General features: G+C 35.0%; 1 protein-coding gene across 2 annotated transcripts in view; it reads right to left on the minus strand.

Annotated features, from left to right (window-relative positions):
• Nucleotides 1–2,007: 2,007 nt before the first annotated feature.
• LOC118205920 (uncharacterized) overlaps nucleotides 2,008–24,028 on the minus strand; it is a 77,230-nt gene continuing 55,209 nt past the window's right edge. For both annotated transcript variants that reach the window (XM_085817072.1, XM_035378200.2), the window contains 2 exons: nucleotides 10,129–10,253; nucleotides 2,008–2,190 (listed from right to left, as the gene is read on the minus strand). In XM_085817072.1, the coding sequence (XP_085673198.1) occupies nucleotides 2,050–2,190; nucleotides 10,129–10,253 (266 nt within the window). In that variant the 3' untranslated portion in view covers nucleotides 2,008–2,049. The remainder of the gene's footprint in view (nucleotides 2,191–10,128; nucleotides 10,254–24,028) is intronic.

A 24,028-nucleotide genomic window follows, 5' to 3' on the forward strand; every position in this document is an offset into this window, starting at 1 on the left:
TAGGTATATTTATAGAATTCAAAAGTTTAACTTCTCTACATAGATTTCTCCAATTTCGATCAATCTCTTCTGTTACAGGATCATCCCATGATAATTGTAATTTCCACAATTGCTGAAGGATCATTTTAGCGAGAATTACCAAACGGAGCTATCCACCCCAATGGATCGAATAGCTTTGCTACGAATGACAAAATAATCCTTTTAGTCGAAACACTTTGATACTCTATTACACCGACTCTATTACACACAGTGACTTTATTCAAAAAATAGTAATTTTATATCTGAAAACTAAAATGACTTTCATATGTATCATACTGACTTATTTGTTTCATTACAAAAATGTTAGACACTGAAATATTCACTCGTAACAGGATTGTAATGATTTCATTGTTACCAAATTAGTTTTATAAAAGCTTTTATAGTCGTGCTCCGTATCCGCTGTATATAACATACGCGGTATATCGTGACCTAAGCCGCCCTCTGGGAATGATGGTGAAAGAAAGGGAAGCCATAGCTTTGGTAACGGATTCGAATTCCGGCGAAGACATTGATATCTGTAAATGCATATTCTCTTCGCAGCATGATGGCACTAAACTAATTAAATTTTAAAAAATTAATTTTTTAAAGTAATTAATTTAAAAATTTAATACTTGACTTTACATTGCTTATTTCTCAAAAAACTTCATTGGTATTTTCCTTTTAGAACTTTAATTTTTAATTGCTAATTTCTAAAGATACCACTTTATTGGTATTTCTTTTTGGACATTCTTCACTCTTTACTTTTGGTTTTGACTTTTACCCTTGCCTGCATGAATGACGAACACAAATTGAATGATTGGAGAGTTAGGTTTGGAGGCAACTTCTTCTTGATAAGTCTGTCTCCTGCCTGCTCAACAGTCATTCACTTATACATTTAAAAAAAAAAAAAAAAAAAAGATTAATTTTAATTTGCTAAATTGATGAATTTATTTTCATGGTTTGGTTTTGCACTTGATTTGCTTATGCTATCTGAATTTAAATGATATTGTAGAAAAGTTCAAAAATTAAATCTTTTATATGTTTGCACATTTTTTAATTATTTTAACCTTAAATTTGCTTTTTTACGTATATACATGTTTGTTAAAATTTTAATTTGTTTAAATTTATATATATATATTGTAATAATAAAATTCCACAGTCAAAAATACACTTAAAATTCTAACTGTATGTTCTTTTCATTTTTTAATGGCGACGGTCTCTTATTTGAAAGTACTTGGAATTAAATCCACAGCCCCGTAGTCAAGTTGTTTTTCCCGCCTTTTCTACACGTACAGTTTTAGAATGTTCTGGAGATATTTAAAACGAACTTAAATGGCTGATGAGGCTGACGTCAGGCTATAAAAGGACTCGCAAAGGAATATAGGTGTCTTTTCTTTAATGTAACGATGCAGTAAACTTCATACAAAAAGTTATTATCTTTTTTTATTTACTCCGTAAATATGATTTTTGTAACTGCTATTTCTCCTGACCAATAATAAATGGATCCTGTTTTTTAAACTTATCGTCTGATAATTTAAGTTACGACTACATCTATGATTCTTCACCAATCTATTTATTCCGGACAAAAGCTGGTACATCATATATATATTAAACTAGTATATCTTCGTTGCTCAATCATCTCCTGAGAATTAGGCTAAAACCTCAAAATCCTTTGCTTTTGCTATTATCCGAGGTTTTTCATAACTGCGACAAATTTTAGAAGGTATTATGCAAACACGGAGGCAAAATTTTTTCAGGATATTAATAATCTTATCCTAATTATGAAACTCAAAATGAGACTTAATACTATTCTGAATAATTTATATTAAGGGCTTAATATGCAAGATTAAAACTTTTATATGTATCCTGAAGAATAAACAAATCTATTTTAGTTTAAAAGCAATAATTTTGTTTGGTACTTTGTTTTGAGTGCAATGTTTGTTGTAAAGATTCTCTTATACAAATTACAGTACGTTTAAGTGATGAAAATTTAGACAAGGGAATATAATTTTTATTGTATGTATACTTTAGTTACATTGCGATACTTCGGATCTTACGAAAAGCAATATACACGTCATCTTCAGTGAGATCAGAATGTAAGACACATCTCACACGATTGCCGAACCAGGGAGCTACCTTAACTACAGCTTTTTCTGTATCACTTTCTTTTACCTAAAATAAAACAAGAAAAAAAGGAAGTGTTACATTCCTTTCTTTTACAGATATGAACGAATTACATAATTTGATTCAAAACTTGTATTAGAATCAAAACAGAGGAGAAACACGTCAGAATAAAATCAAAATTTCCCTCGAAATCAATGCAGTTAAAACCTACCCTAAACACAAGCCTAATGTTAAGTTGTATTACAATATTATTTGTCTCTTTATAAGGAAAAGTGATCTCATCGATACATTCTAGTCTCTCTTCTCGTACGCAGACAGATGATTCGATGGACATATTTCTTCATTAATGAAATAATCATTGAAATAAAAGCCTGAAACATCACTGTCGTGTATTTTTGTATTTTTTCGCCGTCGATCAGTCAACTTCCTTCAATGCCACCGGAAAAGAAGAGAGAAAGAACTCTAAAAGCCCACGATAGAGACAGGTAATTAGGATTAGTCTGCTGGGTGTTCTCGCCTGAGTTCGGATTTTAGGCGGTGTGGTTGATGTAGCTTTGTAGGGTATCACTTGAAACACTCAATGGAAGCATACATGACCACGTTAGATCTCACCTCGGGTATTTTCAAATAGCTATGAAACCCGAGGATATCCAAAAATCCGCATTCATAACACAAGCAGGAACTTATGCCTCTCTCAGAAGGCATTTCGGCTTGTGTGGAGTCCTGGCGACCTTCCAGCCTACCAAAGATATCATTTTAAAACCTGTCCTCCGAAAATTTACTTCTATTTACCTCGACGACGTAATAGTAACTATAAACTATAGTAGTAACAGTAGTAATAGTAACTATAAACTATAGTAGTAACAGTAGTAATAGTAACTATAAACTATAGTAGTAATAGTAACTATAACTATGCTTTTAGAGTATCGATGAACATATTAAAGACTTAAATGAAGTTTTCACATTATTAACAGAAGCAGGTTTAAAATCAGTGCGGCTAAATTCAAATATGTGGCAAAAGAGCTTAAGTACCTCTGCTATAAAATTTCGGAAAGGGGCATACAAACTGAAGATTTTAAAATAATAGCAATAAGAAATTATACCAATTCTTCGTAGTCAATCACAGCAAAGAAATTAGCTTAATTTTTGGGCATGTGTTCTTACTATCGAATATTTACAAAGGATTTTGCACAAATAGCCGAACCGCTGTTGAATTAAAACAATGAAAAGCCCGGTTTTCTTGGTCAGCTGAGGTTAATACGGCGTTTGAAAAGTTAAAAACTGCGATAGAACAAAACCCGATTTAAAAATTTTCTGAAGGGGACGAAAATACTTCAATTTTAGCGGACGTCCAAATTACGCTATAGGCACTGTTTTGTTGCAGCTTTTTCCAAAACTTTGTGAATCTAACATAGCTTAATTACAGGGCCACAGAGATAAAATATTGGCTGTACTTTTAGCGGCGCCAAAGTTTAAAGTAGATTTCGATAAGGCACCGATAACTGTGCATTCGGATCATACGGCTGTGCGTCGATTATACTCGGAGAAAAATTGTCCCCGAGGTTAATCAGATGCACTTTAAAATAACAAGAATACAACTTAAACATACCCCCGGAAAAGACAATTTTGTGGTCGATGCCTTATCAAGAATAAAATTAGACGAAGAGAGAAAGGAAATAAAATGTTCTTATGTTAACAACGAAAATCTTTGACCTGTCGTGAAACTATCATTGCAGAATTACAAACTGGTCCAGAATTTAGTCATATCTATGCATAATTAAAGATCCGAAAAATTTTTAACATCCATATATAATGGCCATTAGAAACAGAGCTGAAAATTATGAGATAATTGATGATGTCTTATTTTATGCTAAAACAACAAATCAGAATATTGAATTAAAACCGGTCATCTCAGCCAGTTTACGGTTTAGTATTTTGCAAGAATTACATGATGCATCTACTGCAGGCCATCTTGACATTAGGAAAATGGTACAGAGGGTAGGCGAGGTGGTCTTTTTTCCGCCACTTCAAAAATTTATTACGGAATATATCAGATCTTGCCATATGTCAATTATTTAATTCCAAAGGTCAACAAGCAAGAACCGCAGAAGTGACTTATTACTGTTAGTATGCGTGTCTGTATTATATGTTCATCTTGCAATATTTATGCCTGAAACGTCTCATGTTTAGGTACCACCTCTCTGTCATCTGCAAATACTCTTCATTTGTATTTCCTAGCATCAATATGCAACTAGCTTTTGTCTGGCATTGTATGCTTTTTAAGATCTCTAAATAAACTTCTAGTGCGGTGCTGTTAAGGCACCAGAGGGTGTTTGCCCAGATATTCCAATATCACCGCATTGGCACCGAATCAGGTATTGTCCGGAGTTGCGGCAGCAGTACCGTATCCGTCCGCAACAATACCCGAATAGTCTATGTAAGCCGCCCGGATGTCCAGACCCATTTTCACCTGTCGTCGCTCTCGGTCAACCGCTACCTTCTTGACGTTCTATACGGTCCATGGTTCCCTCTATTCCTGCCAACATCGTGGAATATTAGAATCTCTTTGACCCAAATGTCTAGAGATCCTACAAGTTGGCCACCCTGCTTCCTTTAATCCAATTGCATGCCCTCTCTCAAATGGTGGCATCTGCTCATGCTGCTCGCGAACCCATCTGTGAAGCATTGGTGCATTCCATGTGGGCAGACGGAACCACATTGGCATGGAAATTATTCCTCGAATTGGAATTTTCTTTATTTTCTGTACCATTCGGATGCTCTGCTGCAATGCGCTGGAGCACCAGCTAATCAGTCATTGTCAAGTTAATCATTTGAATATTCTGTCGTAAGGTACCGCTATACGCAATTTCGTCTCATTCGGTAACTCCTTCTTGGTTCGTCACTTTTACGTTATAGAAAGTATTCTAGAATGTTCAATTTTGTTTCATGGCACTAAATAGGTTTGCTTTGGTTTATTTAATCACGGCAAAGCCCACTAGGTCTATCTGCCTAAAGGGAGGGATGCCTTCGTGGAGGTCTTTCTAAGGGAAACTGGCTCGTATACACGTTACACATGGGGAAAACCACGAAAACGCCCATGCAGCCAGCCCGTTCGCGGGATTCGAACCTCGGACCGAACTACCACTGTTCAGCGACTTTACCGCTCGGCCGCTGGTGGGCCAAGGCACTAAATAGGAGTTTACATGTATAGTTAAGCATCAAAATATGAGTTTAAATGTTTTAGAAACAAGAACTGACTGTTTCATGCATTTTCAAACAACAGATAAAATACCAGACACTACTATAAAATAATGTTGCGTGCGTACGGGTTCGTTATGAAATGAATGCACAAGTCCGATGAAAAATGAACAAAAATTTATTATTATCACAACAAAAATGCTTAAATTTTCTCAAATTATCATGCAGTATTACAATATCTCACAGTAGTTATCTTTTAACTACTCAAATATCCAATAGAACGTAATTCAAAACAGCTAAAGAACGCTAATCCGCGAATTCGCTACAATCAACAAGAGCAGTTTTCTAAACAACAACAAACTAAGCAAGCAACTACAAACTGAGATGTTTTCCTCCTTTTATAAGATTTTAAAATCACGCGCTAGAATTTTCTAGTACTTTCTGGAAATCAAAAAGATATATTTATTTATTTAACGCACGCGCTCTTGTATTTTTAATTTTTCCGGCTTAGCTTTCTTTTAATATTCGTCACGCGCTGCACTGCGCGAGAAATAAAGCCATTTAATTTATAATTGAACTAACATTAGCTTTTTAAATACCAAATTCGTAACACTGCCCCCTTCCCAAGGACTGCACGTCCCTGGCAGTACAATCCCTGGACAGGAAGCTAAACTTACAACTGTGGCATAAACATTACATTACAATATCAAACAACATGAACAATAAATGCAATAACTAACTTAAACAAATCAAATGCTATCAAATACTAAATACAAAACAAATACTAAATACAAATCAAATCAAATACATATTTAAAAACATAAAGGACCATGGTCTGATACTATTTACAATTATTTACATTACGTACTATGGCCATAGTAATAAGCTAACCTGTCGTAAGAGTTCGAAGACTCACGGATCCGAACCACGACGTCATTCGTGTTCAGCACTGTATATGGACCATCCGAAGGTGACTGTAATTTAGGACTCAGTCCTTTTCGTTGAATTGGGTTCCACAACCACACCTTGTCTCCTTTGTTGGATCTCTGTCTAGTAGCTCTTGTGTCGCATCTGGTCTTCATTTTCTCCGTCGCCAAGTTGACTCGCTTTCGTGCAGAACGGTGCATCCCCTCAAACCGGGCCTGGGCATCTTGAATGTGTTCCTCAGGCGATGAAGGCGCATCCGTAGGGCGACTAAACAGGCGGTCACAAGGCAGACGAAGGTCTCGACCGAAGAGCTTCTGGGATGGAGAATAGCTGGTAGTCTTGAGTTTCTTTTCGACCCTGGTATGATTTCGGCAGCTTCCCGAGCTCGATCTTTCGGACAAGGCGTCGACATTTCCAGGCGAGGATCCCTTTTGAGGATGGATAGTCATGCCATCAGATGCTGAAAGCAGCTTATTGTTTTTGAAATCTAAGGAAAAATTGTATTTCCTTAAAAAGTCCAATCCGAGTATGCATGGATCTGTAATATCCGCCACATATGCCGTGTGATGGTAGGCGGCACTTCCAAACGTGATGTTTACGTTTAACTTCCCAGTTATGTCGATCTTGTCACCAAACGCAGTCTGAAGGGTAACACAGGATGGCGTCCAAATAAGTTTATCTTTAAACTGTTCAGCTAAATCTTTCCTAATGATGGTAACATTAGCTCCTGTGTCAATGATCATATTGCAAGGAACTCCATCGATATTCCCATTGATGGACAGTCCGTTATTATTGCCACTCACTATAGAGATCTTAAGCGCTTTAAAACAGGGTTTTTCATTATCTGGCAACCTCCGTTCCTTGATATGATCATTAATTTGTTTCCTGCGCCGTTGCTCAGAAATTGTCTCAATTTTCGTACCCTGGGGTGTTCTGCAATTCTTTCGTACGTGGCCTTCAGCTCCACAGTTCCAGCACTTTGGTTTCTTGTTAGTCCTTTTCCTTCCCGTGGCATTTAATTGTCTGTTTAAATCGTATGCCTTATTTTCCGTGCTCTGGGGAGTTCTGCAGTTCCTTCGTAGGTGGCCTTCAACACCGCAATTCCAGCACTTTAGGGTCGGTTTTGTTTCACCACTATTCCGTCTTAAAGCATTCACTGATCTTGTCAACTCATCCGTTTCATTATCCGTGCCCTGGGGTGTTCTGCAATGCCGTCGTAGGTGACCTTCAGAACCACATCTCCAACATCTTACAGCCACTTTGTTCTCACTGCTACTCCGTATCAAAGCATCGACTTGTCTGAATAAATCATCTAAACGAGCCATTAATTGGTCCCCTGGGTCGTGGACTCGCACAGCTCTGACTGGGTAGCGGTCTCGACGAGTGGCTTGCTGGGCTGCCTCAAATTTCATGGCGTACACTAGAGCACTTTTTAAATCTTTTACATCCGCCATTCGTAAAGCTTTCTGTATTTCAGTATCTCGGATGCCGTCGATAAAGTATTGCAAGGACAGGATTTCCCTTGTTTCTGTCGGGCATTCCGAAAAGGCGAGATGGGACAGCCTTTCAACATCCGTGGCGAGCTCCTCAAGTGTTTCGGTAGGCTTCTGTTGACGAGATTTTAATTGGAGCCTGCTGTAGTCTTTTAAACACTTCTCCCCAAAGCGCAGCTCCAAGGCGCCGGACAAAGCTTCGAAATCTAACCTTTTGTTTTCGGGAAGAGTCTGAAGGATATCCGCTGCGTCTGCTCTCAAAGAAGCGGCGAGATGACAGGCCTTAGTTTGGGAATCCCATCCATTCGCATCCGCCACTATAGCAAATTGTGTTTTATACACTTGCCAGGATGTCTTCCCATCATATGTGGATAGCTTCAGAGATGGACGAGTAGGCATCGGTAAGAATTTAAAACCATCACTATTATTCCCTGCTGTCGCTACGAATTTCTTTAAAATATCCACTTCTTTGGCTACTGCAGAAACCCTATCATCAATTTGTTGTTCGATTTGGTGTTGGACGGCACAAACTCTTCCTTCAATTCGTTCCTCCACAGCAGAAACTCTCCCTTCTATATGTTCTTTTACAGAAGAAACTTTTCCTTCTATTTCTTCTTTCACCGAAGAAACTCTTCCTTCAATTTGATCTCTTACGGAAGAAACTTTTTTTTCAATTTGTCCAACTTTATTTTCAACTGTGTCAATTCTGCCTTCTATAGCTTCAAATTTATTTTCTATTATGCAGGTAATTTCTCTTTTCATTTCTTCTTGACCAGCTTGAACGGCTTTCATTTCGTCCTTAACGGATTCCTGGCCCAATTTCATTTCTTCCTTAACGGATTCCTGGCCCAATTTCATTTCTTCCTTAACGGATTCCTGGCCCAATTTCATTTCTTCCTTAACGGAGTTGACGGCCCCTTCCATCTTTTCTTGGAAAGCAGCAAATGCAGTCATCATTTGCCTGAATTGTTCTTCCATCGCTCTTGTTATTGGCATTCAAACCCCACTCCTGACACCAAAAATTGTTGCGTGCGTACGGGTTCGTTATGAAATGAATGCACAAGTCCGATGAAAAATGAACAAAAATTTATTATTATCACAACAAAAATGCTTAAATTTTCTCAAAGTATCATGCAGTATTACAATATCTCACAGTAGTTATCTTTTAACTACTCAAATATCCAATAGAACGTAATTCAAAACAGCTAAAGAACGCTAATCCGCGAATTCGCTACAATCAACAAGAGCAGTTTTCTAAACAACAACAAACTAAGCAAGCAACTACAAACTGAGATGTTTTCCTCCTTTTATAAGATTTTAAAATCACGCGCTAGAATTTTCTAGTACTTTCTGGAAATCAAAAAGATATATTTATTTATTTAACGCACGCGCTCTTGTATTTTTAATTTTTCCGGCTTAGCTTTCTTTTAATATTCGTCACGCGCTGCACTGCGCGAGAAATAAAGCCATTTAATTTATAATTGAACTAACATTAGCTTTTTAAATACCAAATTCGTAACAATAATATTTACAATTTGCTAATACAATTGTTCACTTTTACTGCAAGATATCAGTATCAGATGTTGCTTAAAGTAGTTAAAATTGCTTTCGATCAAATCATATTAGTATTTTGTATCAATTTCAAAACAAATTATCATCTTAAATAATTCGAAAAAATAGGGCTTAAAATGATAAAATTTGTTTCGAATTCGAAGTTTGACCTAGTCTTTTCGGATGTTGAATTTTTGTCTGACCGTTAATAAATATAATTTCATATGAGAATAAGTGTAGAGTCTAAACTTATTACACTATGAAGAAAGTAATGTATATATAAATCATGTCTTATATTAGTTACACAAGCTTGATTAATTGTTTGTTTATTAAAATTAGTCAATTTGATTTAAAAACTTCAAATTAAGATACAATCCGCTTTTGTCGAAAAAGAAAAAAATTTATTTTAAAACCTCATCAGTATAACTGATATCTCAGAGCATTAGATAAATAAAACATAATTTTTGTACTTACAGTAATTTAGCTTGATACTTAAGCATTTCTGTATTTAAAATTTTTTAATTGAAATTAATAAAATCTCAATTTCATATAATGCCACTTTAGTTATTCTTTTAAAAGTAAAATCTTTGCTTAAAATGTCTTTAGATATTGAAAGTTATCATAGCCTACATTAATTCTTCATTCTAGATTTTTTTAATGCAACCTCTTTATAAATTAATAACATTTGAATAAATATATAATTTATACATGATTTATACATCTTAATAACGTTATACGCTCTAAAAAATAAAATATTCGTTCATATTGTTTCAATGATCATAAGATCTTAGGAGAATGGTAAAAATGTTTCACATACCAAAGCCATTCTATCGGCAAACTGCTCAGAGGTGAGATGAGGCGAAGGAAAATTTAGCAAGATCATATTCGATTCTACGATTTCTGAATTGACGACAATCAATTCACTGCCTAAATTCTGTATATCTATTGAAAGAAAACAGTTTAATCAGCTTTCGGAGGGGAAAAATAGTTTCTACTATTTAAATGAAATTTTAATTGCACAACCCGGCTTTTCGGTTGTAAAAACTTGATACATATTCTCCAGCATAAATTTAATAGTAGAGTGTATTAGTAGTTATGATAGTTTAAAATAATATGCAGATATCTTATGATGATAGTATCTAACATTTTTTTTTTTTTTTTTTTTTTTTTTTTTTTTTTTTTTTTTTTGATTTCCCGCTGCTTTGGTGAGTAAAATTGCTCCCTTCTTATTTCTGAAATTTAAGTATATCTAAATATTGCTGGCAATTATTACACATTTTTTATATTTCTTAAACAGTCTATATACTGAAACAGCTCCCTGTATCCTATATCCTACTTTGAAACAGCTCCATGTAATTTCTTTCATTTCGATTTCAGTACCATTCAGTGGAGATGGAATTATGTTCTTAAAAATGCTTATAAATAAAGTAAACCTTTAACATTTTTAGTGTACAAATTTCCCATTTACTAATGACATTACTTATTTATCAGCAGGTACATTATCTTCCTTTCTAATCAATACTAGAGTTTAATTCTTCACGACATGGACTAATAACTTAATCAATAAAAATTTCATTTTTCTGCGCTATCTATCCAACAAAATTTCAGTTCTCTGATGCAAGCATTTTTCTTAGGACTAACCTCTTCATTGCTGCTTTGCATTAAAATAAGGAACTGCGATGACTTTTCGTTTCTGTGATAATCATTTTCTACACTAATTTCAAAATGTCGAGCCGCAGTTCTATTTCAACGTTCTTCTGCATGAACAATAACGTTTCCCTTCAATGTAGCTTTCGAAAGTAGCTTCAAAGTAGCTTTCTTTTTAATGTACCTTTTCGAAAACCGTAGCAACCTAATTTTTCTGTATGTCAAGGAGTTAATGACATAAATATGCGTTATATTAGCTCCTGGGATCTGTATATCCTAGCATTTTCTACTTTTCATGCAAATTTCAGAATCGCAGTGTGATTCCTTCATGGTGTATAAATTTTAATAATAATCAGAAGTGTATTCAGTAGGAAAAATAATAAAGATAACAATTAATTTGTACTCAAATAACTTTGTGGCTTATTATATTGACACGAATCTTAGTCAAACCTGAACTGAGAGGTGATAGCCTGGTGCAGCAAATGGATCGAAAAGACGATTCATGGAAACCAGGTAGTCAGTCATAAGCAATATGTAGAATGTAGAATTGCATTAAATATCATGATTTGAAACAGTGCTTCTCAATGCATGTCAAAGCTTCCTAATTCAATAATCATAATATATTTTTAAGGATTTTTAACTATCTTTTCAAGGCTAATGTAACTCCACTCCCAGGCATTCACCTGGCGCAAGTGGCTCATCTGACTTATCCTTATCCCCAAAGCAGAGTTAACCACCAAAGCAAAATAAGCACGTTCCTTGGCCATCAAGGAACAGGCGCAAGACAAATATTTTCGACTGCCAATTTTGCTGTTAAAATATATAACATGATGTGGGAAAACCAAGACTGAGAAAAACGGTATGAGGGGAAACAAATGTAAATTTATGTGGGCAACAGAATCTTTTAAGTGCTCACCGCATGTAATATTCTTAATCGACTCCACTTATACTGTAATCCTATTTAAAACGATGTAGATCTAATTTGATTTAGCAGTTTAATCAGTTTTTCTCATACTCAATAACAGAAAACAAAAAAGTTAATAGATATTTGTAAAGTTTCAGAAATATAAGTGCACACAAACATATATATATATATATATATATATGAAAACAACAACACAAGGAAAAGACGTAACTCTACTGATGCGTAAGGGTAGATCCATATTGAAGAGGAAGCATTGTGATTGCGTCGTAAGCTAGTAGGTTGATTTCGTAATATATAAGAAAACTTGGCAGTTGAGGCAGTTTTATTTCCATTTTTATTTTCCAGTTGACGCTTGTGGCCACAGTTCACTTGGCACTCTGGTCGTGCCTATTCACAGAACATTTATATTTTTTAATATTATTGCGATAGCGAGCCAAGACGGCGAAATCATATCCTAGCAGGATAGCGAGCGAAGCTGAAGGACGTAGTTAAACCTATCCGGAAGCACACTAAGTGATTTTTTTTTTTTTTTTTTTTTTTTTTTTTTTTAAGTTTAAAAGCTTCAGTTTCCAATTATTACGTCATCAGTTCTGCGCAGGCCATGCGAAATGGAATGATCTAGAAATGACGCTATTCAGAGAATTTATTACGATTTTTAGACAGAGAGGGAGAATTAAAGTTTTACCGTTAGTTTGAATTATAATTTTGATCCACATATTGTTTATCTTATATATCCCCCCCTTTAAAGAGAAAAAGGCTTGGCGACAGAAAAGCCTTTTTATAAAAAGCATTGTAGAATTAGAGAAACAAGGGAAATGCAATAGTTTAAAAATCATAAAATCTGATATAAATAATTTTTTTTAAATAAAAAATCTTGTAGATATCATTTTTAACAATAAATTCAAATTGAAAATTCTATTGAGTTCTATTCTATTCTATTAAGTTCATTCTTTTGTAAAATCACTGAAGGAATGTCCTAATTTTTTTCAAGAATACCAGAAAAGTCCACAATTCCATAAAATCTTATCTTGAATATCATAATCATAATATTTTACAGTCCTTAGCTTCTTATCTTCAAAGTCTTTCATTAAAATTGATGTTGCCAAAATTTTCTATTATAGATTCATGAAATTTGAATTAATTATTTATACATAATCCGCTGCTTTAAAAAAATAATTGGCAACCTCAAAATGAACATTCTAACTAGATTTGGTGCTCCCCCCCCCTAAATTCATCTGTTCTCCCAAATTCGATATTTTCTATGTTATGTAACGGCACGTGAAAAGGACAAACTAATATTAACCAATCATAGCTTGTCTCTAGAATCGCAGCTACTTTGGTGTAAATACCGCTGGCGAGTTAATTACGTCATTATTATTTTTCTGCTAACTTCTACATTGCTAATATCTCTCCGCTTCGCTTCTTTAAAATGCCTGCGTCATTGCTTTTAAAAAACAAATGTACATAAAAGTTTATCATACTTCATTATGACTGAATCATAGAAATACATCGGATTTCATTATGATTGGATAAATTCTATGCGTGGAAATAAAGATGATAATTGACTGAACTTAGTTTGATATCAATTTTTCCCCTCGCCCTGCCACTCAGCCATCGCGGCTACGCTTCGAAATTATGAAAGTTTTAAAGTCTACAGGATATGTACGTGCTGCCCAAACCCCAATATGTTTTAGTTCAAAGTATAAAAGGATTAGTGTTGTTTTTCCTTTTAGCCGTTCTCGGTAAAGTGCGGACGTTTTCCCAATTGTATTTCAACAATATCCAGTGACTGGACTGCGAAATGAAAAATTAGAAATTTGATTTGAAAGTTCATCCATCTTTACAACGTAATGACGTCTTCTAAGATCTTCGGGCGTTGTGATCTGCGTGGGTTTTCCTGTTTCAAAGCTGTCTAAAGCGAAAAGAATTCATCTAACGTGTGGAGTGAAAACATTGAAAAAAATCGTGTGACGACATCTGGATACTTCTAATGCTGTTCGTGTTTTTTTTTTTTTTTTTTTTTTTTTTGTGTGTGTGTGTGTGTGTGTGTTATATGTGCAAAGTGATTCAATATTCAAGTTTGGTATTTCACAATTTTTCCGAAGTGTATTATTGGTGCTTCAAATTTGAGCTTTCCGTGTATTAAGTGCAAAGTGATTGGTGAAAATTTTTCAGAAAAGTGTATCGTGATTCAGTTATTTAAAGTAAATTCTTCAGGAAAAAATATGCATCATTTTCTAAATTTTTCAGACATTTCAGTACGTAATTAATGCGATTCTAGAGACAAACTATGATTGGTTAATATTAGTTTTAGTTGCACTTTTCACGTACCGTTAAATAATATAGAATCATATCAAATTTGGTAGAATAGATGAATTTACGGGGAGAGCACCAAATCTAGAATGTTAATTTTAAGGTCGCCAATTGTTTTTCAAGCAGTTATCATACTTTCTTATATCTTATATTACTTAATTAAAAAATAATTGGCGACCTCAAAATTAATATTCGAGATTTGGTGCTTTCTCCCTAAATTCATCTGTTCTCCTAAATTCGGGATCTTTCTATGTTATGTAACGGTACGTGAAAAGGGCAACTATAACTAATATTAACCAATCATAGGTCTCTAGAATCGCGCCTACTTTGGCATAAATACCGCTGGCGAGTTAATTATTATTATTATTCTGCTAGCTTCTACATTGCTAATATCTCCCCGCTTTGCTTCTTTAAAAAACCTGCGTCATTTCTTTTAAAACACCAATGTATATAGAAATTTATCATATCCCATTATGATTGAATCATAGGAATACATCGGATTTCATTATGACCGGATAAATATCTACTGAAATGATTTTATACGCGTGGAAATAAAGAAATGATAATTGGCTGAACATGGTTTAATATCCAACTTCTTCCTTTCGGCCTACCACTCAACCATCGCAACTGTGCTTCGAAATTATGGCATATATATTATAGAGTCTCTGAGTATTCTTTGGTAACATACACCTTTGACTCTACGTCAGAGATGAAGTAGCGAATTCTCGCTGTGTCTTTAAGAATAAATGCTGCAGAAGAAAGGTTTCAATAACCTTTTGAATTAAACTAAATTAAAACAGAAGCACGCACTTCGTGCACACAAATCACCACCACATGTGGCTACGTAAATTAACAGAAAATAAGAATGTAACAAATCACTAGTAAATTAAGATATCTAATGACTGGCTCCTTAGCTTTCCCAACCGGTGGTTCGCGAACCCTCAGGGGTTCACAGTGCTTGCAGAGGGGGTTCGCGGAAATAATATTGTAATGGCGGATTTTTTAAAACGCCATTAAAATAAAAAGAGGGAAAAAAACACAAAAATTAAAAAACACACCCACTGTAAAACAGATTGTTCGCTGCCTGTTTGTTAAGAAATCTATAATAAATTTCAATATTTTCATTTCTTTTTTCCTTATTTGTTTTTCAAAATTACTTCATCAATATCAAATTATATCAACAATTTTATACATCATAATTTATTCCTCTTATTCAAGTAATCAAATACTATTCTCTTTTATTACAAATATTTATTTATATTTAAAATATTTTATCAATGTGATTAGTATCATGTTCTGCTTTATATTTAAAATCATTGCAGAAGTTTTCCCTTCTATGTAATATTTTTTTTACAATACAATTGGAAATAAATATCAAATTAATAAGGCAGTTTACTACAGATTTTAGAATTAGATACTCGTTCACAACCGGGAACTGTGAGAGTAGTGTTGTATTAACAGTCTATTTTCTCTGTCTGTCTGTCGACGTTCATACAGAGGCTTAGCACTTGTTAAGCTTGAGTCATAGTGAAACTGTGCCTGTCAAGTTCTCGTGTAAATGATTTAATAATTATTAATTTAATTATTATTATAGCTTATTTTTATTATGGATCGATGGTTAAAAACGGGTCGTTTAGAAACGAGACATGATAATCGAGATGATAGTACTGAAATCTGTAGTGAGGTACCGTTGCACCAGACGAAAAACAAAGGAAATGATGATAGAAAAGGGAAAAAGCGAAAATATGACAGCGACTATCTACAATTGGGTTTTCATTTTACTGGGGATGAGTCAGAACCTAAACCGCTTTGTGTTATATGTAACAAAGTTCTTGCGAACAGCAGTTAAAAACCATCACTCCTTCGTAGATATGTTGAAACAAAACATCCGACACACAAAGATAAACCTCTTGAATATTTCAAAAGAAAATTAGCAGATATGAAAAAGTGTAGCCTTTCTTCTTTCTTGACTTCAAACGAAGATAGTAAAATGGCCCTTGAAGCATCATTTCGAGTAAGTTATAGAATTGCAAGATCTGGGCAAGCGCATAAAATAGCAGAAAATTTAATTGGATATCGCCAAATGTATGCTTGGGGAAAAGGCAGCAAAGAAAATTGAGCTAATTCCCTTATCAAACAACACGGTGTCGCGTAGAATTAATGACTTAACTAATTATGTGGAGAACGAACTTCTAAAAAGAATAAAATTGAATTATTTTGCAATTCAGCTTGACGAATCGACGGATGCAACAAATGCCGCAGTCTTGCTTGTCTACGTTAGATATCTTTTTACGAATATTGTTCAAGAAGATGTACTATTTGCAAAACCTTTGAAAACCTACACAACTGGAGAAGCGATTTTCGATATGATGAATGGGTATTTTGAAAAGAATGGAATAAGCTGGTCTTATTGTGTGGGCGTGTGTACAGATGGTGCAAAAACAATGACAGGAAAATTTTCTGGTTTTGTAGCACGGGTGAAGAAGCTCAATGAGAAAAATTCAATGGACTCATTGTTGTATAGACAAGCTTTAGTATGTACGCGTATTCCTGCAGAGTTATCTACTACTTTAAGTGATGCTGTGAAAATTGTGAACTTTATAAAATCGCGTGCTACAAATTGCCGTCTATTCCATACGCTTTGTGAGGATTTTGGAAGTTTCCACGTTTCTTTACGACTTCACACAGAAGTTAGATGGCTTTCCCGTGGTAAAGTTTTGACGCGTTTGTTTGAATTGGAAGTCTGAAGTTCAAGCATTTTTTATTGATCATCCGTTTTATTTGTCTTCTTGTATATCCGATGTTCTTTGGCTGCAAAAGCTTGCGTATTTAGCTGACATTTTTTTTGTAAATTGAATAAATTAAATATGTCTTTACAAGGCGAGGGTGTCACCATTTTCAGTATACATGATAGAATTGTGGCTATTTTGAAAAAGATCAATTTTTGGATTCAGTGCCTACAGATGAATGAGTATGAATGTTTCGATTCTGTCAGCACTTTTTTATCAGAAAATTCAATTAAACTTGACGAAAACATTAAAAGGAGTATATGTGAACATCTGAACTATCTTCGATTAACTTTCGATGACTATTTTCCCAACACATGCAATATATCCATCTCAAACAACTGGATACGTAATCCATTTCAAGGAAATGTAAGTTCAGAAACCTCTCTAAATATACTGGAAAAAGAAAAACTCATAGTGTTATCTTGTGACAGTTCCCTAGAAGCAATTTTTAAAGATCAATCTTTAATTGACTTCCGGCTCAGTATACAAAATGAATATCCTGTTATGTCAAAAAAAGCCATTGAAGTTCTATTACCATTTTGCATAACATATCTATGCGAGAAAGGATTTTCAACATATACTTATCTGAAAGATAAATACAGAAAGAGGTTAAATGCAGAACCTGATCTAAGACTTAAATTGTCAGAAATTGAGCCTAACTTTGAATTGCTTTGTTCTATCAAACAGTCACAAATATTCCATTAAGTGTTTTTCCAAATGTAAAACATAAGAACCAGATTGTTAAATTTATCTTGTTTTCAACTTTTATAGCCATCATTTTAGTCTTATTAATGTTTTATTTAAATGTTTCACGATTAATATGAAAAATATATATTCTATCAAATTTTATTGCTTTTTTTTACCTGTCATTAACATAGGGGGTTCGTCAAATTTTTTCGGACCTCTCGTTTGGTTCGCGAGGAAAAAAAGGTTCGGAAACACTGGCTTAAACTAACGCTAAATCGACTGCACACATCAAAGCCGAGTCGAGAAGCATCAATATAAACTGAAAGGCATTGAACAACAAACTAGAGAGCTAATTTTAAACACGCAGCATAAACATCGGAAATAAATCCGCTACTACTACTTTTTGAACTCTTGACACGCAACTTAAATATCGCTTCTGAAACAAGTTCTGAAACAAATTTGAACAGTTCGCCATAAAAAATTTACATTCCGGCAGGAAACTTAAATCAGGAGGGACAGTCAAACTAAAAATAATTAATTAGAATAAAAGAAATCCGTGCAGTATAATAAAGCAATTTTAAGTTGCATGCATCAAAAATTAAAAGATAATTAGCCATCACAATATTCTTGAGATTAACAGTGTGTGTGTGATTATAGCAAAGCTTCAAAAGCTATCTGCCTAAGGGGAGGGATGCCTTCGTGGAGGACTTGCTAAGGGAAACTGGCTCGTATACACGTTACACATGGGGAAAGCAACGAAAACGCCCATTCAGCCAGCCCGTTCGAGGAATTCGAACCTCAGACCGAACTACCAGCGTTCAGCGACTTTACCGCTCGGCCGCTGGTGGGCCCTGCAATTAAGAGTAAATCGTGATACTGCTAATGACACGGGATAAAAATTGCTAAAGAGAAATTTAAATGAAAGGAGTACAAGCCATCTTATATATATATAAACATACACACTCCTGCAAAAAGAAAATTTGCATTATGTCTATTTTTACGAAAAGTGTTGAACAAAAATTACTAATTACAGCGCCGAAGAATTATGCAAATATTTTAAAAGTCGACTATGCATGCACGTCTGCGGAGCTGTGATTGGTGAAGGAACCATTAAACGTACGATGGGTTTTCGACGATTTGTGTGCTCGTACTCCTTAAAGACAATCACCGTGTTTCTCGCGAAAGATCGCTAAATTTTATAAGGTATCATGTAAAATGAGTTGTCAGGAATGTATGGATGACGTAATGAGATAGCGAATTGTCTGTAGATTGGAGATCGGCCAATCACAAGCGCCAGATGGGATACAGAGCTCAGTGTATTGCCTAGTGTCGTCTGCAATTTGTGAAAACAGTTTCAGGGCACTGGATGTGTATATCAAGAAGACCTTGACAAAGTCAAACAAGATCTACAACGACGAATGAGGATTGTTATTAGGCACTTCCAGCGCAGCTATTCAGGACTGCTGCAACTTCACAACTCTGATATAAGCGTATGCTGCCACTGGAACCCGAATTTCATGGTCTACAGCTGCCCGAAAGCTTCATAATATAGGGCTCTATTCCAACAGACCGGCAGTCTGCGTTTCGCTGAGTGCAGCGCATAAGAGAGTGCGTTTAGCAGAGTACAGACAATATGCACCTTGGACCAGACTTTAGTGTAGCACCGCGTTTTTTACAGATCAGTCAAGATTCAGCCTGAATACTGATTATTAGTGTACCTATATCCGGAGAGAGCCTGGAACACGATAACCTAAAATCTTTGTAAGGTATTTATGTTAACTTGCCAGTTATTTTATGTTAAAAATCGTTACTCTCACTTCTCCCTTCCATTTTCCTGTTAGAAAGCAAATTTTAGCTCGCGTGTATTTAAGCGAGAGTTTGACAGTGTTTTAGTCAGAGTAAGTTCTAACTGCTGAAGGCCGAGTCTACGATAGAGTCTTGACTTGGAGTATGTTACCAAAACAAGTGAGACTACACCCTTAGCAGGGAAAGAGATCATTATAGCGGTGGAGTTATAATGGATTGAGCAGAATTTACATTGGACGGAAGAACATCCCTCCAAGTGTATGACAAAAACTCTCTAAGAAGCGCTATGAGGTATAAAAGAGTAGACCTTACAGCCCTGTGTTCAACTTTTCAAAAGCAAAGCTTCTCCTGGATTATGGACGACAACGCTCGTCCACACAGGGCTCGGCTAATCGACGACGGTTAGCTGGAACGTAAGGACATTCGCCGCATGGATTGGCCATCCAGATCTCTTGACCTTAATCCTATAGAGATCACTTATAGAGCCCTTATCCAGCGCTCTTGGAAGGACAATTTCGTCTTGAGATCCCCTTTCAGGAACTATCCCGGAGCTGAAAACTGCCTTGCTGCAGAAGTGGGATGTACTGCCACAGGAAGTACTCATCTGCCTCGTGTCCAGCACACCGTCGCGTTGCGAGACTTGTAAAGCTGTGACAGGGGATATCTCATATTAGATTCAATATCATAATGTGGATTTTGGACATCACTATGAGATTTACTAATAATCATGCTTACATAAAATGACTTTTGAACTGTACATCTCTTCTTCTGTTATAAATAAATAATCGTACTATATTTCTAAAAAACTCTACATTAGGTTTTTCGAAAAACTCGATATAATGTGCAAATTCTCTTAATTTTGCATACGAGTTTATGTAATACATGTAAGATCTAAAATACGAAAGCAAACGATTAACTTTAATTTTCCAATAATTCCTTTATTCACTTTAAATTTGATACTTATCCTCTTTCTTTCCTAAAAGTAGTAACTGTTCATAACATATCAATCTAAACTGCGTAATTTCAAAATTCATCCGCATCTTAAGATATTATGTAACGCCGCAAAGCAGATACTAATCCAATCACTAAATAAAATTTGTAAATAAATCAAAATTTTTATCACTCTCACGCTTCTTCCAAATGCGTCATACATTTCCCGCTTGCCTGCATCAAAGTAACACGTCGCCGCTCGCTTTGTCTGTCATTCAAAGTGTGTCTTAAGATGTAAGCTTCCAAAAATTATGGGGTGCAATAAAGAATTGTGTTATCCAGTAATAAAACTCTGTTGAGTCTACGTCTGCATCATTCTGTTTACGCAATAAACCTCTCCAGTTTATTACACACACACACATATATATATATCCTATCACTTACTATACTATCCCATTTCTATACTATCACTTTCTAAGATTTCTTCCAATGCCTTAATACAGTTTTTTCTTGACAGTTCACGATTTTGTTTTTAGACATTATTTAGTTTACTCATGGTGTTTGACTGTGAGTGGAATTTTTTTATCGATTTTTAACCTACTTTCTAATAAGCTATCAAATTCAAATTTTGTACCCACACTGTTTGTCGATGACAATGCCATGTAGTGAAACGAATTTTATCAAAAATTCTATTTCGCTATTTTTATTTAATATTAAAACGATTTTTCCCATAGACAGACAAACTAAGCACATCAGATTTTTTACTGTTTTACCATCGAATAGACCAATGAAAAATCTTTTCAATGAAATACTTTGCAGTCTGAAACAGACAGAAGAAGAAAGGATTGTTCATAGAAAACGTATTTTTGAATTTGCCATCCTAGCGCTCTTAATGATGAGTTGGAGATATTAGCTTTTTTATGTTAGCTTCAAATAAAATGCTCCTTCTAACACTGTTATTGCATTCAATTTCCGAAACTGTCTGTCTGTGTAAATGTTCAAAGCGATGTCTTCGTTTTCTTAATGATGTTCATTTACTTTTCTTTATTTCATAATTTTCTCATAATTTGCTGCTTGTGTTTTAATAATGACTAAAAGTTTCATCATTCATAACGTGTAATTAAGACTAAAAAATAATAATAAAATACACTTAAAAAAAGGTTTTTATACAATAAACTTTTATCCTAAATGAATATGATAATTAATACACTAAAAGAAGAAAAATAATTTACTATATAATTTAATAACAGATTAAATAATTCCATTTACAGAATTCATCTACAATTTATATTGCAAATAATAAAAGCGTGGGGCTCCTAAATAACGTGTAAGGTATTTCTTCCGCCTTTCTAGCGTGCCTTCGTGGTGCAGTGGTCAGCACACTGAGCCGGTATTTCTGATGTCCGTGGTTCGATTCCCAGAGAAGGCGTTGTTCATTTTTCATCTCTTCTGCTTCCAAATAAGCTAATGTCTCTATAGTGACTCCCGAACTAAAAGGGTGTTGGATGATGATTCTCCTCACCCAGGATTTTGCGATTGGGTCCCCTAAAAACCCCAGTCGCCCTTTAAAAGGGGAAGTATGTAAGGTATTTCTCCCGCCTTTCTAGCGTACCTTCGTGGTGTAGTGATCAGCACACTGAGCCGGTATTTCAGAGGTCCGTGGTTCGATTACGGGAAGGCGGTTGTTATTTTTCATCTCTGCATGCTTCTTCTAACTACCTAATGACTCTGCAAACGAAATGTATTAATTTAATTGCATTGCCGAGTTGGCCTGTGGCCCATTGACGCCCAGTGGTGCAGGACCGTTACTCGCATCTAAACAGACTACCTGTACCAACCAGGCTTGTGGTTTTTTTTTATATGCCCGGTGCCAAGTCTCCCAAAGTACAGACCTCTACCGAAACAATAAACGATCCCATGAGGAGGAACAGAAGTATGATAAAATGTTTCGAGTAACTCTCCTTTGTCTGTATTAACGCAGTTTCAAAACCCACACTGATTTTGGATATATATATATGCCCCTTTTGTTTTCATAGTTTTATTCCTGGACACTATATATTTGCCGAGGACATAGTTCTGATAAGACTTCATTATGAAACGCAAGCTAAAAATATTTTGCTATAGTATAAAAAGAAAAATTAGGGAAAATTAATGATACATTACTACCCATTTGCTTACAGGCACACCAGTATAATACATGCAAGCTTAAGAAGACTCGATACCCCAAAATCAATGAAATTACCGATTTTTCAATTTTTTTGCTGAAAAAGTACCTTAATTACACTGAAGACCCTTATTACTTACCCTTATTACACAGAAGAGACATTTTAAAATGTTCTGACGATAATAAATGCTATGAAAAGATTTTTAAAAATTTTGACACCCCTTTAAATGCCCCCACCATCCTCAGTGTTTATTTATTTATTTATTTATTTACTTCTTAATTTTTTCAGTAACTTACTAAAAATCAGTGTAAATGAAAAGGTGTGTATTTAAATATGACTGCAACTATCAAAAAACTGTTTATGTGTATATATTGATTTATTTGAATACAAATTAAAATTGCAAAAAAAAATTTTTTTTCACCTTCAAACTCGCAAGTTTATATATTTATACTCAGCTCAGCAAATAATTTTATGTGTATTATCAGTCAACTTTGCTATGCTTATTCAAAAATTGAAATTATCTGTGATTAGACACGAACAGAAAGAGGTGGTGTAATGAAAGTGATCAAGTTTCTGACTGTAGCATTATTGAAATAGTGCTGGAACAAACATTAACCCTTAGCGCTCCGCTGACTCCGCTACGGAGCCGTAACTCCATAGGCTCCACCGCGGAGCCGTCCGTCATTTGTTCCGTAACTCCGTAGGCTCCGCTGCGAAGCCCAATGCTTTTAGCATGATGAGGCGTAAGATGTTACGGAATCGTCGGCGTTGGAAATTGTTATCTGTAGTTAAAACGTGCTCAGTCTCGCTACTGTTACGATTGAAACATTATTTGACCCTTTTTATGGTTAGCAACATGGAGAAAAATAAATATTGTGATGAGAATATAGAGTTGAGTGATAGTGAAGATGTGTTTGATTTTTCATTGTTAAAAGATAATTGTGGAAGACAATGCTAATTATAATTCTGACACTTCAAGTAGTGGTTCCGAAATTATACTACCAAAGAGACGACGAATGGTAGTTATTGAAAGTGAAAGCAGAGTCGCCGGAAGACTTGGATGAATGGCGCGATGTCACGGAAGAATTAGATATTCCGGATAGAATACATTTTAGTGTATCGCCAAAGGTCATTGGACCACAAATTCCTACAAATATTGTACAGCCGACACAATATTTCAAATCATTTTTCACAAACGAACTGGTAAATGAAATTATTAAAGAAACCAACAATTACGCAGAAAATATTCTAAAGAATAAAGAAATATCTAGTAATTCTATTTGGAAAACGTGGCGTGCGGTGGAAGAGGATGAGTTTTGGGCTTTTATTGGAGTTATTATCAATATGTGTACGATACCCCTGGCGAATATGCAGGATTATTGGTCAGTTAAGGAGAATAGTCGCATCCCTTTCTTTAGTAAAATATATACAAGAAAGAGATTTATGCAGATATTC

The sequence above is a fragment of the Stegodyphus dumicola genome, chromosome 5 (genome assembly GCF_044657685.1).
Source record: "Stegodyphus dumicola isolate Sdum_Otavi_A_Nest chromosome 5, ASM4465768v1".
In the NCBI taxonomy this organism is placed as follows: domain Eukaryota; kingdom Metazoa; phylum Arthropoda; class Arachnida; order Araneae; family Eresidae; genus Stegodyphus; species Stegodyphus dumicola.